General features: G+C 45.3%; 1 protein-coding gene across 2 annotated transcripts in view; it reads left to right on the forward strand.

The window, feature by feature from the left end:
- LOC111858319 (kalirin-like) overlaps nucleotides 1-15,804 on the forward strand; it is a 142,071-nt gene that overhangs the window by 73,510 nt on the left and 52,757 nt on the right. For both annotated transcript variants that reach the window (XM_023839981.2, XM_023839982.2), the window contains exons 12-25: nucleotides 1,268-1,437; nucleotides 2,272-2,446; nucleotides 2,887-3,082; nucleotides 6,044-6,210; nucleotides 8,595-8,714; nucleotides 10,171-10,389; nucleotides 10,803-10,952; nucleotides 12,039-12,153; nucleotides 12,527-12,642; nucleotides 12,886-13,008; nucleotides 13,291-13,473; nucleotides 14,792-14,910; nucleotides 15,346-15,412; nucleotides 15,568-15,677. In XM_023839981.2, coding sequence (XP_023695749.1) covers nucleotides 1,268-1,437; nucleotides 2,272-2,446; nucleotides 2,887-3,082; nucleotides 6,044-6,210; nucleotides 8,595-8,714; nucleotides 10,171-10,389; nucleotides 10,803-10,952; nucleotides 12,039-12,153; nucleotides 12,527-12,642; nucleotides 12,886-13,008; nucleotides 13,291-13,473; nucleotides 14,792-14,910; nucleotides 15,346-15,412; nucleotides 15,568-15,677 — 2,030 coding nt within the window. The remainder of the gene's footprint in view (nucleotides 1-1,267; nucleotides 1,438-2,271; nucleotides 2,447-2,886; nucleotides 3,083-6,043; nucleotides 6,211-8,594; nucleotides 8,715-10,170; nucleotides 10,390-10,802; nucleotides 10,953-12,038; nucleotides 12,154-12,526; nucleotides 12,643-12,885; nucleotides 13,009-13,290; nucleotides 13,474-14,791; nucleotides 14,911-15,345; nucleotides 15,413-15,567; nucleotides 15,678-15,804) is intronic.

Here is a 15,804-nt window from a genome sequence, read left to right on the forward strand (position 1 = left end):
AGGACGGAGAGTTTCATCCCAGAGCCTGCATCCTGGGCCTCCGTCTGAACCTAAGTCTCCATCCCGAGCCCCCGCCCCTAGCCTGGGCCCCGAGTCTGTGCCACAAGCTTGTGTCCCAAGCCTGCATTCCGAGTCTGTGCCCAAAATCTGCATGCTGCACGTGTCTCCCAAACCTGCACCCCAAGTCTCTATCCTGAGCCTGCGCCCCGAGCTTATGTCCCGAGTCTGTGCCCAAAATCTGCATGCTGCACGTGTCTCCCAAGCCTGCACCCCAAGTCTCTATCCTGAGCCTGCACCCCAAGTCTCTATCCCGAGCCTGCGCCCCGAGCTTGTGTCCCGAGTCTGTGCCCAAAATCTGCATGCTGCACGTGTCTCCCAAGCCTGCACCCCAAGTCTCTATCCTGAGCCTGCGCCCCGAGCTTGTGTCCCGAGTCTGTGCCCCAAGCCTGTGTCCTGAGCCTGCATTCTGAGCCATACCATTGCCTAGCTCACAGACAGAGGGGTCTCAGTCACGCATCCACTGTGTGTTTGTCATTCACTCATTCAGCAGTTCACATTCTCAAACAATTATGTAATACATTTTGTTTATTTCTTTTATGAGAAGTACCAGCGTGTTTCCAATTGCATGTTTGCCTTCAGAAGGTCAGTTCATGTTGTCTTGCTGATTCTTGGGAGGCCTCCACGGGCTTTGTAGAGAAAACAGCCTGTTCTTTACATACAGCTTTAGATTGCTCCTGACAGTTGCTGATATTACATAAGGTTTTTTTCAAAGGGTTTTCCTTCTTCTTGACTGAATGTCGAGGCAGCCGCCAAAGCTTTCGGACCTTCGGATATCGCTATGTTTACTTGATACGGTCAGCAGACGGCCGGGTCAAGCTCGCCGGCGGGCATGTGGGGCCCCATCAGCCCTGTTAGCCCTTTAAGTGGCGCTCTACGCGATGATGTGCCCCCCGGAGCTCTCATGTCACTTTTAAGGTTGAGATTAATAGGTTTTTGAAGTTTAGAGCACCATAACACTGGCTGATCTTCAGTTGGAGCATCTGCTGATGATCGATGGATATGACTTGCTCTCCTTAGTCAATATGTGAAAAAGATGCATCTGTTGGCTCGTAGTGTTTTTTTTTTACCCAGGGCTTGTCTTGTCACTACAGCTCTAACAATGCTGAGGACTCCTCTTAATTATCCAATACACACCATGTCACATTGTACCCCCTGACGGGGAACTACTGAGCCTCACCAGTAACGTAAAGTAACATAATCTCCTCAGCTGTGGACGTGGATGGAGGACCTGCAGAAGGAGCTCCTGGAGGAGGTATGCTCCGATTCGGTGGAATCGGTGCAGGAGCTCATCAAGCAGTTCCAGCAGCAGCAGACGGCCACGCTGGAGGCCACTCTCAATGTCATCAAAGAAGGGGAGGAGCTCATGCAGCAGCTGAGGTCAGTGTGCGACAGGAAAGCTGTCAGCATGGGAGTCAGTTGGAAGCCATGATTGCTGTTATTCTCGAATACCTCAGCCTCAACCATGACTTCACATCACTGTTACTAAGGAAGCCCTCAACCATGACTTCACATCACTGTTACTAAGGAAGTCCTCAACCGTGACTTCACATTACTGTTACTAGGAAAGCCCTCAACCATGACTTCACATCACTGTTACTAGGGAAGCCCTCAACCATGACTTCACATCACTGTTACTAAGGAAGCCCTCAACCGTGACTTCACATTACTGTTACTGGGAAAGCCCTCAGCCGTGACTTCACATCATTGTTACTAAGGAAGCCCTCAACCGTGACTTCACATCACTGTTACTAAGGAAGCCCTCAACTGTGACTTCACATCACTGTTACTAAGGAAGCCTTCAACCTTGACTTAACATTACTGTTACTATGGAATCCCTCAACCATGATTTCACATCACTGTTACTATGAAAGCCCTCAACTATGACTGCACATCACTGTTACTATGAAAGCCCTTAACCATGACTTCACATCACTGTTACTATGAAAGCTTTCAACCATGACATCACATCACTGTTACTAGGGAAGCCTTCAACCATGACTTCACATCACTGTTACTATGGAAGCCCTCAACTATGACTTCACATCACTGTCACTATGGAAACCCTCAACTATGACTTCACATCACAGTATCCATGAAAGCACACAACCATAACTACACAAGTGTTGACTTCACATTGTATTGGTCTCTGTAATTGGATTTAATTAGCTCTCAAATTATTGACGCACAATGCTGCGTGTCCTCTGGCCACAGGGACTCGGCAATGTCGCACAACAAGATGCCACACAACAGCTCGATCGCGCACATCGAGAGCGTGCTGCAGCAGCTGGACGAGGCGCAGGGCCAGATGGAGGAGCTCTTTCATGAGCGCAAAATCAAGCTGGACATCTTCCTGCAGCTGCGTATATTCGAGCAGTACGCCATCGAGGTATGGGGGGCGGGGAGGGGGCTCGGATGCTCCTCCGTGAGACCTAAACGATTCAATGAGTGAAACTGCCATTCACCAGAGGGGGGCTTTTATTTATTCAAAGATATTATGTGATGGGTTCCTGAAGTATGACAGTGTTGAGAAAAATTGCTAGCAAAGCCGGTGTGGAGCTGATGAATTGAAAGTTGTTGAAAGGTACGAAAATTATATATAACCTTGCCTCCTTTTTTTGTATTTGCTCAGAATATATAGTTCCTACTTTTTTTAAAAGGTAAATGAATGCCGACTTGTTAAGTCTAAAAGCTTGGCGTAGCAGAGCATATTTCATAGGGAAATTTGTTTACATCGTTGTTTTGAGGGTGCAGTGGCAGACCTCATCCATGGGCCGCTTAGTCAAATAAGGCTGAGACTGGAAGAGATGCCAACATTGACCCCTGCAGGTCACTGCAGAGCTGGACGCCTGGAACGAGGACCTCTTGAGGCAAGCGGGTGACTTCGGAGCAGAGGAGCTGGCCCCGGCCGAGCAGCGGCTCCAGCGTCACACAGAGCGGAAGCTGGCCATGAACAACATGACCTTCGAGGTCATCCAGCAGGGCCAGGACCTGCACCAGTACATCATGGAGGTCCAGGCGTCAGGTGAGTCCCAGGGTGAATCTCAATATGCGTACTTGACTATACATTTGCTCTCGCATACCCATTTTATGTTATCTTCCCTTGCTGAAGACCAGTTCCAATACTAAGAACAGAAGTACAAAGGATGGTAAAAATCCCCAGATGTCGTTCTTGCCATACCCCAAATATCAAGGATGCATCGGTTGCATCCCTGCCAAATAAGACCTATCCCATGATTCACTATGCCCCAAGTTCGTTCTTAGAAGGCAAATTAGCAAGATCGGTCTTGCCAAGACCACAAGTATGATCTTTGCATCCTTGGTATTGAGAAGCGTCCCTAGCCTTCAGCGCAGAAGTGAGCACTCCACATTCATTTACAATCAATATTTTAATTGATGTATCATTATTCCTTTGTTACTGACGAGACCGTTTTATTGCAGGAGACTCCATGTGATTAATATTTGATTGCATTTTTTAACAGATTTAGTTTCCACGGAGGACATCCCTTAAAGTACGTTCTTCGCAGGTGTTAGAACAGTGTTACGCTTAGTGTGAACCTGCTCAGTGTCACTTTGTTTCACTCTGGGACCATGGCAATCCAGGGGAGATCCCTTCTGAAATACTCAGTACTCATTTTGGCAGATGTTGAGAACGTGTCCTGAGGAGAATTCAGGAATTAGTTTGGAATTTAAAGTCTGCCTCCCCAGAAAATCCTCTTACTCACTCTGTATGGTAGGACGACACACTGGGAGTTATTTTTACCATCAGAGGGAGGCCCCCGACTCCCCCCCCCCCAGGAGACCACGGGGTTCCCATAGTGATGGTCAAACTGTCGCATTCATTGACTCTTTAGTGTTACATTGAAATAGCCAAACCAAGATCAGTGGGTGGGGTTCAAAGACTCGTGGCAAAATCGAGAGGTAAGGCATCGAGTCAGTCCGCGTCTGCTGGTGCATATCAATTAGCTGAGCTTCTCTTTGATGCACATAGATTTTACTATGAATTAGAGTAGCCTTTCAAGTCATTATCTGCTTCTCATTTCCCACCAGCACATACCGGCACGGAGAACAGCTTGTGCGGGACAGGCTATATGTGCACAGAGGAAGTCTGTCGGCTTTAAAGAACGACTTAAAGCAGGATCAGCTGGACTGGTCAGCCCCTCCCCTTATACCCTTTGCTTCTCAGGATTGGTTCCAGGTTACTGGGACTGTAACTGGATTAGCAGTTCCGCCAAGGGTGCATGGATGGACAAAGGAAGGAGCAGTGAAAGCACTTAAAATGTTCAGACTACTTAAAGTGTAAGGTTTACCACCCCCTAGTGGAGAAACCATTAAAGTCCTTTATCCCAGTATCTGAAGAACTCTATCTTCCATGCTGTATTCCCTTTCCATTGACATGAGCATATGGAAGCACCTTCTCTTGCCCTATTTTCCAAATGGAAAGATATTCTATGTATATAAAATCTGTCTCTATGAGTAACAGGACAAATAAATAAAAATACAAAGATAAAGATAAAGCTAATACATTTGCTTGGCAGATATGGTGTATTAAGATTCAAATTTAGCCCATAATAGTATAAGAATTGATCTCTTTGTGGGACGTGAACATTCGTCCAACTCCATAAGGACTAGGTGCTCCTCTGGCGGCCATGTTTATATCTGTGGCATGAAGCCAACTCCTCCACTGAGGAAGCTGAGGTGGTGAGGACCCAGCGAAATACGGCATCCTCCTGGCTGGCATCCACACACAGTCCCCAGTGAGTCCCTGGATGGACGGAGAGGTCCCAGGGCCGGTCCAAGAAAACTGCAGAATAAATGATGCCAGCAGCAGAGCCTTTTATTGTCAGAAGCAGGTGGTCGTGGTGACTGCGAGTCCTTGGCTGCCGGCCCATAAGGTCGAGCTCGCTCATCATGGCGGAAGGAGCAGAGCACGGTCCGTACAGTACGAGCGATTCCCCTCTTACCAGGGTTTGTCAGATGTTCTGAGCAGCTTGCGCCTACCTAATATGCGATGATATACCTCTGTGTAACTGTTTCCTTTAACCTATTTCAGCGCATTAAAGGTATGGACCCTGGGCTAGCACTGTGGCTTCAGCTTGGTGGGGAGTGGGTTCGATCCCTGCCCCCGGTTTTGTGGAGTTGGGGTCAGGAGTTCATGCTGACACACCTGGATCAGTTTTTGGGCTTAAAAGCCATGTTCATTGTCCCAGCAAAGAACATGGCCCAAGTCACTTTACACGGGTGTGTTGTGATTAGGGATGTAACGATACACTCAACTCACGATTCGATACGATTCACGATTCTGAGTTCACGATACGATTTTCTCACGATTTTTTAATAGAATGAGCTGCAGACAAATTTATTCAAAAATATTTCTTTATCTTTCTAAACTGTGCAAAACGTGTCCTCTTCTTGACAGTGCAACTGAAATTGAATAAAATACTGTTTAAAAAAATCCCAAATCAAAATAAATTTTAAAAACATCTTCAAATAAACAAACGGTAACACTTTACATTAACTGCACCTTCATAATTCCTTTATATTGCATTCATAAAACGTTCAGTATACCTTCATAATGTATTCATTAAGTATTCAGAAATCATTCATAAACATCATGTATGCATACCTCAACATCCTAACACCTCTTAACAGCTGTAACATACATTAATAACAAACATTATAATTGTATAATCATGAAATGTTTGTTAAGGGATGTTAGGATGTAAAGGTATACATGCATACAACATCATTAATACAGAATAATACAAAAACAGGGAAAAGGGAGGACAAAGAAAAGAAAAAGAAAGAAAGAAAAAGTCAGATCACAGCTGAGGAGGATCATTCTGCTGTCTAAGGGATTCGACCAACAAATAACATAGATCCCACATCCAACCGCTGTCCTGTGGCAGCTACAGTCCAACTTTGCTGAAGTTCAGTCCCAGGGAGCAGTGCAGGTTTTCACTGTCCTTCTTTGTGTGTCCCTCAGGGATTGAGCTGACAGGGGAGAAGGAGGTGGACCTGGCCACCCAGGTACAGGAATTGCTAGAATTCCTCCACGAGAAGCAGCACGAGCTGGACCTGAGTGCCGAGCAGATGCAGAAGCGGCTGGAGCAGTGTGTGCAGCTTCGGCACCTGCAGACCGAGGTCAAACAGGTGGGCTACCACCCTACACCCCCCCCCCGCACATCTGTACACCTTCACAGCTTTCGTGTTGCGCACCTGCCAGCATACCTGTCCTGCAGCTGCCCGTACACATGTTTTATATGGACCCGTAGGCTTGTCTTACACAGGTCTTTACCTGCGCCACACCTGCTGTTACTCCTGTCCGAAAGCCTTTTCTACAGTTCCCAGTTTGCCTCACCAAGACTGTGTGCGTCAGTGAAGGGGCCGATTGCTTCTGGTTTGTGACGCAACACTAAACGACCCTAACAGCAGCTGTGTGCCACCGTCGGCATGTTCCCGCTACTAACAGAAGATGATCCAGGTTCTCGTTGTGGTTTACCTCTATTGAAAACCTTTCTCATTCCAGCACATTTTTTTCCACTGATGGCCAGCTGAACGAGTTTGGGGCGTGTCTCCTGCTCAGGTTGTGACAGGGCGTTTGATTGGCTTATCAGACTCTCCAGTGAAATTATCCGAAAGTGAAGGAAGGCTGCTGAGTTTTCACCTGAAAGAGACCCACCGTCTCCCTATCCACTGCGCTAGACATGATCAATAAAACATGTGTCCTTCCTACTTTCAACTGGAAATCGGTAGAGTCACCTTCTGCACCAGAAATCACTTATTAAAGTCAGTTTAATAATTCAGACCCTCATTGCCAAATATAATTCATTTATTGAATATTTCTTCAGTCTAAAAAACATAATGAAAAGGTTACTGTGGAATGCAATTTATAAACTGAGGACACTTACTGTAAAGACAAGGCTTGGTATACTTATTTGGAATGGTAGAGGATTTTTTTGTTTACCTGAAGGTCTTGACTTGATGATTGTCGGATTAATTTTAGCCCATATGTGATTAAAGGGGATGATCTTGTAAGCCCTTTGAAAGAGCCAACAGTGAGAAATGAACACATCGCCACACAGGACAACAGCCTCTCAAGGCTGCTTCCTTTGTTAGCTCGCAGTCCCTCCCGGCTCCTGTCTGCCCGAGTAATTGCATTCTGGCAATAATTGAGAGGCAAAGTGAGGCCCATTGGGATCTCCGCTTAAGTGCTGCATGCAGGCTAATGAAGGCTGAGTTTTATCTCTGAGCCCCGGTCAGGGGGAGGCTCAGAAAGGGTGTCCAAGGACATCCAAGCAAACTGCGGGTCTGGATCTTTGTCACGGGTTTGTTTTGCGATTAAGCTTTCTAGACCTGTGCGCGTGTGAAAACAGCTGTTTCTGTTCCTGAAACAGTCTGTACTGTTGACCTGCGTACATGGATATGGAATCTTTTTTTTTTTTTCTTCAAAGGTGACAAATCACTGTTTGAAAAGCTTGCAAATTACCCAGGACTACATGTGTTTTCATAACCACTAGACAAAGGATTGGGCTGCTAAGGCACTGAAAGTACACCAGGGCCAAATGGATGATTATAGGTTCAAACCCCAGGCAGCTTTTTAATAATTATGTTTTTGTAATAATTGTTACATTTTTTATAAGACAACCAATACAATCAAACAGGAAGGGTTTTTGATAATGTCAGCACATTATGGTCAATTTCAAATAAATATTGATGGCCAACATAGAAATTGGCAATGTTTTATCTTGTCAGTTATATTTTTAAAGGGTAGAATATTAAACCTAAATTATTCATCGGTTCTCTTCTTTCATTATGTACATTAGCCAAATGCACAGTGCCAGAGTTTATCTTGCAAGCAGGAGTTGGAAATTAATTCTTGGGTCACAGTTAGGTAAAACTGTGCCTATTACCATTTTCATAGTTTATTGTTATTGTGCTATTTCCAAGCCAGAGACTGGAACATTCATCTTGCAATTCTGCTTAACATACAGTTTACAGGACAGACCGGGTGGGACACATTTATAATGAGCATTTCTGTGTCCAGTCGGCAGGAGAATCAATACCACAAAGACGCTTGTAGTTATTAATGCATCTCCAAGACCTAACTGCAGCCAGAGCAAGTCTATGATGTTTCAATTATTTATTTAATTATTACATCATTCCCGTGCATCGTAAACATTATTACTCTATCCATAAATGTTACAGCTATAAAAGTAAGAAAAAGAATTGAGCTTTATATCTTCTGGGATTTATGAATATGGAGAGAGGGTGTTCGGGAGTTGAGACCCCTCCTACCTTTTTAATATGCTACACCGTTCTATGTGTTCAAATATGTTTACTGCTGGGAATAAAAAATCAGATATTTTGAGATAATGGTTGATTTTTTCATGTTCCTATTTAGGAAGTGTTACGTAAGATTGGCAGGGTTAAAAACAAGCCAGCCATCGCCATAAATAAAATGGGATGCAAATACCTCGAGAGATCAGTGGGGCTGGCAATGATACTAACCGATAGCGGCACTCCTGTGTCCCCAGGTCCTGGGGTGGATCCGGAACGGGGAGTCGATGCTGAACGCCAGCATGGTGAACGCCAGCTCTCTGTCGGAGGCGGAGCAACTGCAGAGGGAGCACGAGCAGTTCCAGCTGGCCATAGAGGTGACCAGGGAGAGATGCGCTCTCGCGCAGGCATGCACATGCACACGCGCACACACACACACACCACAAAGATACACACCCCCCCGTGCGCGCACACGCAGAGAGGCGCGGAAAAGCACGCAGAGACGCGCAAGGCGAGGCGTCCGCACGCGCTCTGCAAATAGAACAGCGGTACCCGCGGCGACCGGAAACGCACGCACGCGCGCGCCGCTTGCATGGGACGACAGGAGGGACCCTGAGGCCGATTCCTCCTACACCCAGTGCCGTTCGCTGCCAGGAAAGCTCTCCCCGGGGCTCGCACTGTCCTGCAATCTCATAACATAAACAGAAAGGAGTATTATGATTTTTCTTTAAATTAGTACTTCTCAGATGTTTCTGTATTTACTATAGGTATTTTTCGAGCTTAACCTGAGTTCATAAAACAGAAGGGAAGCTGGCAGAGAAGAATTAATTCTACAGTTTTCCTGTCTAGACTAAATTCTGGGAGTTTAAGTAGACTTGTAAAACTTTTTTGCCTGTTAAATTTTGATTTATTTTTTCTCCCCTGTGCTGAACACTTACATCCTCTGAGACAGGTGTTGGTGTTGGTGGTGGGGGTGGTGTTACTGGATATGTCCCTACGTTTTAAATAGCAGATGTGTGCATTGGCGAGTGATTTTATAGGGCACTTCTGTAACATCAAGAGCAGACAACGGAGCATCGATGGAGTGGGAGGTCTGGGATTTTATGAAACAGGTCTGATTGCAGAATGATGATCAAGAAGATGTTGCGAAAGTCAATGGTTTTCAAGATACGGCTACGGAAATTGTTTTGAATTAAAGAACTAAAGAAACAGACAGTGATAAACAAAGCAGAAACATCTGTGCTAATATAATTGCGATGAGCAGCCGACCCCATCCATCGCTTTCCTGCTGAATGGTCAGCTGGCGATATCAGTAAATCATTTATATCTTTTTATCGCATTTAAAAATAATCCCTCGTAAGATGACATGTCATAGGTCATCTCAGGTAATACATCAAACTAGTGCAACTGTGATTTTTAAAAAGTGAGGATAAATAATCCCACCGCACTGAAAATAAAACTAAGATCTGATGTCTCTTGTGACAGGATGACTCTTTCGGTTGCTGACTTGAAGTGGTTTATCAAAAAGGTCTCACAGTAACTCAGTGTTCTCTGCACTCTAGAGTTCTGTCAACAGAAAAGTTTGGTTATTTTTGAAGTTATATCAAATTCTGCTCCAAATAGCCTATATGTGTCTTTGCTGCCAGAGTAGGACAACTTAATTTGCACATCCTTAGCTCTACCGTTAACCCAGAGTAATTTTTCACGTTTACGAGGGCACTGGTTAGAAACTGCAGATGCGCAAAGGCCAAATGTCAAACAGATACTTGACTGCTATTAGCTTGTTAGCTAACATGCTCCCTTCTCTCCTGTGACACGCCGCCCCCCCTCCAGTCCCTGTTCCATGCCAATTCACTGCAGAAGACGCACCAGAGCGCCCTCCAGGTGCAGCAGAAGGCCGAGGCCATGCTGCAGGCGGGCCACTACGACCCGGACGCCATCCGCGGCTGCGCTGAGAAGGTGGCACTGCACTGGCAGCAGCTCATGCTCAAGATGGAGGACAGACTCAAGCTGGTCAATGCATCCGTGGCCTTCTACAAGACATCAGAGCAGGTGAGAGGCAGCACAGTGCCCCCTAACGGTCTGGGGTAGCAACAATTTAAAATTCTGGTTAATAATTGTCTTACGGTCCTTTTATAGAAAATTGCCAAGTTAAAATAAACAGTATATATGGAAAATCCAGTGTGGGGGTGTATTCAAATTGCATTGTCAAAATTACCCTTTTGTGTATTAAAATTACAGTGGTGTGTTAAATTACTGGTGGTTACATAATTATATTTCCAAAGAAGCGATCTGCGACTTTACTTACTCTTTTGCACGGGATGGCCCTTTGTGGGGGCGAAACTAGTCGATTCACCTTGAGTAGGTAAAGGAAATGTTCCTTAAGGTAGACCTCACCTACCTGGACTCTGCTGCTTAATCTTTGCAAGTTTGTTTTCCTGGCACCAATCCTGCTTGCTTCTCAGGTGTGCAGCGTCCTGGAGAGTCTGGAACAGGAGTACCGGAGGGATGAGGACTGGTGTGGGGGCCATGACAAGCTGGGGACCATGGCTGAGACAGACCACGTCATCCCGCTCATCAGCAAGCACCTGGAGCAGAAGGAGGCTTTCTTAAAAGTACCCCCTACTTTCTTGGATCCCTCTCCCTTCACTTGGCAAAACCTGAATAACAGCCGTTTTTCAGCATAAAGCCACAGCCTACGGGTTCTGAGATAGAAACCTGCTCCTGTTTCATTTCATGTTTCGTTTGGTCAAGTAATGAAACAAAAATGGCCAAAGCTTTCTAGCTCTAGCACTATAAATATGAAGGTAAGAGCAACAGCGATGGGAAAATGTCATGCACGTGAGCAGAAAGCTAACAGACTTTACGACTGGATATTTCTTGGCCTGACCTCTCTGTTGTGTGTTACCCATTAACGATCACATATGTTTATAAGAGCAGCCAACCCCAACCTACCCTGAGCCCCACAGCACAGCATATGTATCTCATATATGAAATGTTTTGTTAATTGCACTTATCCAAAGTGGTGGCTAACAAGTATAGCTAGAGAACAGTGGTTTCAGGAATGCTGCCAGATGGGATTTCTTGAAAGAAATCATTGCTATTAGTGAATAAAATTTTGTAGAGACAATCACTTGATTCTTCCTGCCTTACAGCTGACCTGCGTGATTAATATCCTATTATAAGTCCCAGCAGAAAGTTAGCAGGGTACAAGGAAAGCCAGTGAGCTTGATGGAAGTCAGACAAATGAACATGTAGCTTTCATGGCCCTGAATAACCCGAGGCAGATACTGGGGACCCCAGGGAAAAATACTCCATGGGGCCCCCAATGCAAGCAGCCTGACATGGTAACATTTAGGACCATTATTTTAGCATGAAGTCTACATTAAAAATTTCAACAAAGACAATTTAATAAACATAATTCCTTTATTTTCACATTACTGTGAAAAACAGAAGGCACAAACAAAGCAGATTTGTTGTTGCAATGTACTATGTAATGGACCAACCTCCAGGGGCCCCGGGCAGTTTCCTGCCTTGCCTGTCCTGTCTCTATATCTCTGTAAACAGTGAGTGGAGCTTCGCGTTTAGTACTGGTGGATTAGTTACTCCTGACTCCCAGCACAGGTACTTACCCTGCCTTTCTCCGACGGGCTGGCCATGGATGTTCTCTTCTCAGAGAGTGCTAACTCCTGTCATGGCAGGCTTGTACTCTGGCCCGGAGGAACGCGGAGGTCTTCCTCAAGTACATCCACAGGAACAACGTCAGCATGCCCGGAGCAGTCAGCCCTGCACGTGGACCAGAGCAACAGGTCAAAGGTCAGTCTGAGCTGAGCCTTATGGAAACCTGAACTTCCATTAAACTCACAAGGGGTATCGCCCAGCTAGGATTCTGCCCAAATTTAGTCTTTTCTCCTGAGCCTGGCACACCAATAAAATATTTACTTTTGACTAGAACATAGTACTGTATAGTTTATTACATTGCCATCTATATTGTAACATCCTCTTCTGATATTTGAAAACCCGGGCCCCATTCAATCCAATAGAGTACAAGTTATGTGCTCTGCCGAACTGTAGTCAAAGTCACAGCTCTGTATTACTTTCCTTTCATGATATATTAGATGATCTTTAACATTCCCTATAGTAGGCTTATATGTAATAAAGCATAAGAGTGCCCCCCCCACCCCTGCAGCCATCTTGAATGAGCTTCTGCAGAGGGAGAACCGAGTCTTGCACTTTTGGACCATGAAGAAACGCCGACTGGACCAGTGTCAGCAGTACGTGGTGTTCGAGCGCAGCACTAAACAGGTGACTCTCCCAGACTCGATCCCATCAACCTGTCTGCTGGTTTTCGGTTTGCCTAGGAAACTTCTACGAAGTCCAGTCACCTTCAAGCATACCCGCTTGATTATGGGGTAGCCGTGATCCTCCACATGGTCCGTAGCACTTTCAGCTCCTCGTTTTGAGGCAGATGGAAAATTAGGCCCTGCCAGTGTGCTCTCTGTCACAAGAACCAGGAGAGAAAATGTTTCTGCTTGACATTTCCTGTAGGCCTTAGACTGGATTCAGGAAACTGGGGAGTATTACCTCTCTACTCACACCTCCCCTGCGGAAACCAGCGAGCAAAATCAACAGCTACTCCAGGAGTACAGGGAATTCAGAGTGTCTGCCAAGGTGAGTTTCAGCGCAGCATGGTGCCATTCGGCCTCCATGCTGAAGAACGCACCTGCTGGAATGGCACGTCAGCACGTGGTAATATGTTCGGCTTGAGGTAGCACATTTCATGTTGCCTTATTTACCTAATTCCCGCTGATCTCATTTGTGGCACCGCAACTACTGAGGCACACAGACTGGTAATGCCCTCCAGTGCCTTAAAAATCTGGTTCACTTCAAAATAGAACGATGTACTCGACTGTGATTGGCCTCCCGGTAATAAACTGGCATTTTGCCCTATAGCAAACCAAGGAGAAGGTGAAGCTCCTCATCCAGCTGGCAGACAGCTTTGTGGAGAAGGGCCACGTCCACGTGACAGAGCTGAAGAAGTGGGTGACCACGGTGGACAAGCACTACCGCGACTTCTCCCTGAGGATCGCCAAGTACCGGTGCTCTCTGGAGTCGTCACTGGGCATTAGCTCAGAAGTGAGTCTTTAGAGCTGGACACTGCCCCATGACAGCCCAAAGTAATTTAATATGAGAATTAAATTAAACATGAAGTATTATAGATTTTAAAAGATATTACATATGACATTTATCAAATGCTTTAGTCCAAAGGAACATAAAACTGGAGATCAGAAAGCAAATTATTTGAATTTATTCTGTTGCACGTGGGATTTAAACCAACAACCTTCCGGACATGAGCACCAAATCCTGAAGGTACACACTACCCTCCTCCACAAAACAAAACAAAATCATGGAAAATTCATCACATCAGATTTTAAAGTAATGGTATTAAAATATGTCAAGTATTAACTTATGATAAGTAAAATCATAACTATGATCTAAAGACAAAATAAGATTCTTTATTTTTTAAATTTGACAGCCACACAAAAATAGCGACTTTGAATGTCAGTTCTATGTGACGTTCTCCTTCCAAGTACAACCTTGGGATGGGGGGAGATCTTTGGTCCTGAGCTGCCAGGCAAACCAAGACTGTCAATTTAAATACAAGACAGTAGACTAAGGCTGTAGACTGTCTTCTAGCTGGGCTGTCATCGTCCTGGACTAGGTGCAGACATGCAGCCATTTCTGTAGACATTCCAGCTGGGTTGTAGTGAAACTAACTAAATAAATAAATAAATAAATGCTTTGGCTTTGAGAACCATGGTGTTTTATTGGCCTTGTCTGGTAACATAATGACCTGCAATTTCTTACCGAGTGGCCAAAGGGATTTAGCGTGAGCGGTAGGCGAAGCAAATAAATGCCTTTTAAATCTTCCCCGAATTTGATTTTTCTATATTTCTATGCCTGTTATTCTGTGACATTATGTCAGGAGGAAATCTGTACGTATTGCTGGCCTCAGTGAAAAGTCTTTTTCTCCTTTAGAAAAAGTTTCCTGTTAGGCAAGCTTCGTGTTGAGCCCAGCTTCTGTCAGCGCACGGCTTTGAAGGGCAATAAACAGCTTCAGGAAGACGCAGTGGTTGTGTCCTAGTTCAGTTCTGCCGAGTGTCATTCCAGCCTCTGGGTAGTTTATGGGGGAAAAAAATGGACACAGGCCTTCACACACACAATGTGTGAATATACCTGCTTGCATTTATAGTAGCAGTTCAGAGGTAAAACCAATTGAAAGAATGGTCTTCATATGGATATCTCTAAGGTCTTCTGTTCATCGATCCCTGGAACTGCATACATTAGTGAAAGTTACCCTGGGGGTAGGTTTTGATTAAGCCCAGTGTGACAGTTACCCAGAGCCTGGTGATTGAGGTCTTCAATCAGAAGGACTCCTGATTTGTCTTGGTAGGATACTGATGAATTGGAGCTGGACATCATCCCAGCTAGCCTGGCCGACCCGGCGGTGAAGCTGCGAGACCCCAACCAGGAGCTCAACGAGGAGAAGAAGAAATCAGCCCGAAAGAAGGAGTGGGTATTCGGTGTCTGCCAAGGCCCAGAGATGAAAGGCCTCTGGATGTGAAATATGGAACAGCCAAGTAGACCGCTCTCCCCCAGTTTCCAAGAATGAGACCTAAAGAAAGAAAGTGTTATAATGCAAACAGCCCAAGACTGTTGAAATGTCCCGGGGGGGGGGGTCCCAAAGTCTCACATACGAAGCCTAGAATCTCTGGGATATCGATATCGGTATATTGGTATGGGCACTTAGAGCTGTGTGTGTATAGTGTTATCTAGGCTTTATCAAGGGGAAGCTGAAGATAATTTTGTTCGCCACCTGTGATCTAAGTGTCCTTTATATTAATCCTGAAACATTGTCCCACACATCTTCCATTACTTATAGTCATTTGTCATGTCTCTGAACACTCAGCCCGCAATTCACTGTCTGGCATGTTTATCTTCTCATAGATACATAATGGCTGAGCTTCTACAAACTGAAAAAGCATACGTCAGAGACTTACATGAATGTTTAGAGGTAAGAATTCGCTTATGACTGTCTGTGTGGCATAAAGCCCACCTCGTGTGTGAATGGGTTCTGTGCAATGCTTCCGGCACAGTAATAACTAGAGTGCCCCCTAGAGGGAGCTGTTTGCAATGTTTAGCCGTCCGTGTTTGTGTGTCCTCGTCTAGACGTACCTGTGGGAGATGACTAGCGGCGTGGAGGAGATCCCACCAGCGATTGTCAACAAGGAGCACGTCATCTTCGGGAACATACAGGAAATTTATGATTTTCATAACAAGTATGTTTTTTAGCAGAATGCTTATCTGCATGTATTTTAAATGTGATCTTAAAGGAATATGTCATGCCAATCCATAGATATATGCAGTTTAAATGAGTTGCAATAGTTGTATGCTGTTGCACATACT

This window comes from Paramormyrops kingsleyae, chromosome 16 (genome assembly GCF_048594095.1).
Source record: "Paramormyrops kingsleyae isolate MSU_618 chromosome 16, PKINGS_0.4, whole genome shotgun sequence".
NCBI classification, from domain to species: domain Eukaryota; kingdom Metazoa; phylum Chordata; class Actinopteri; order Osteoglossiformes; family Mormyridae; genus Paramormyrops; species Paramormyrops kingsleyae.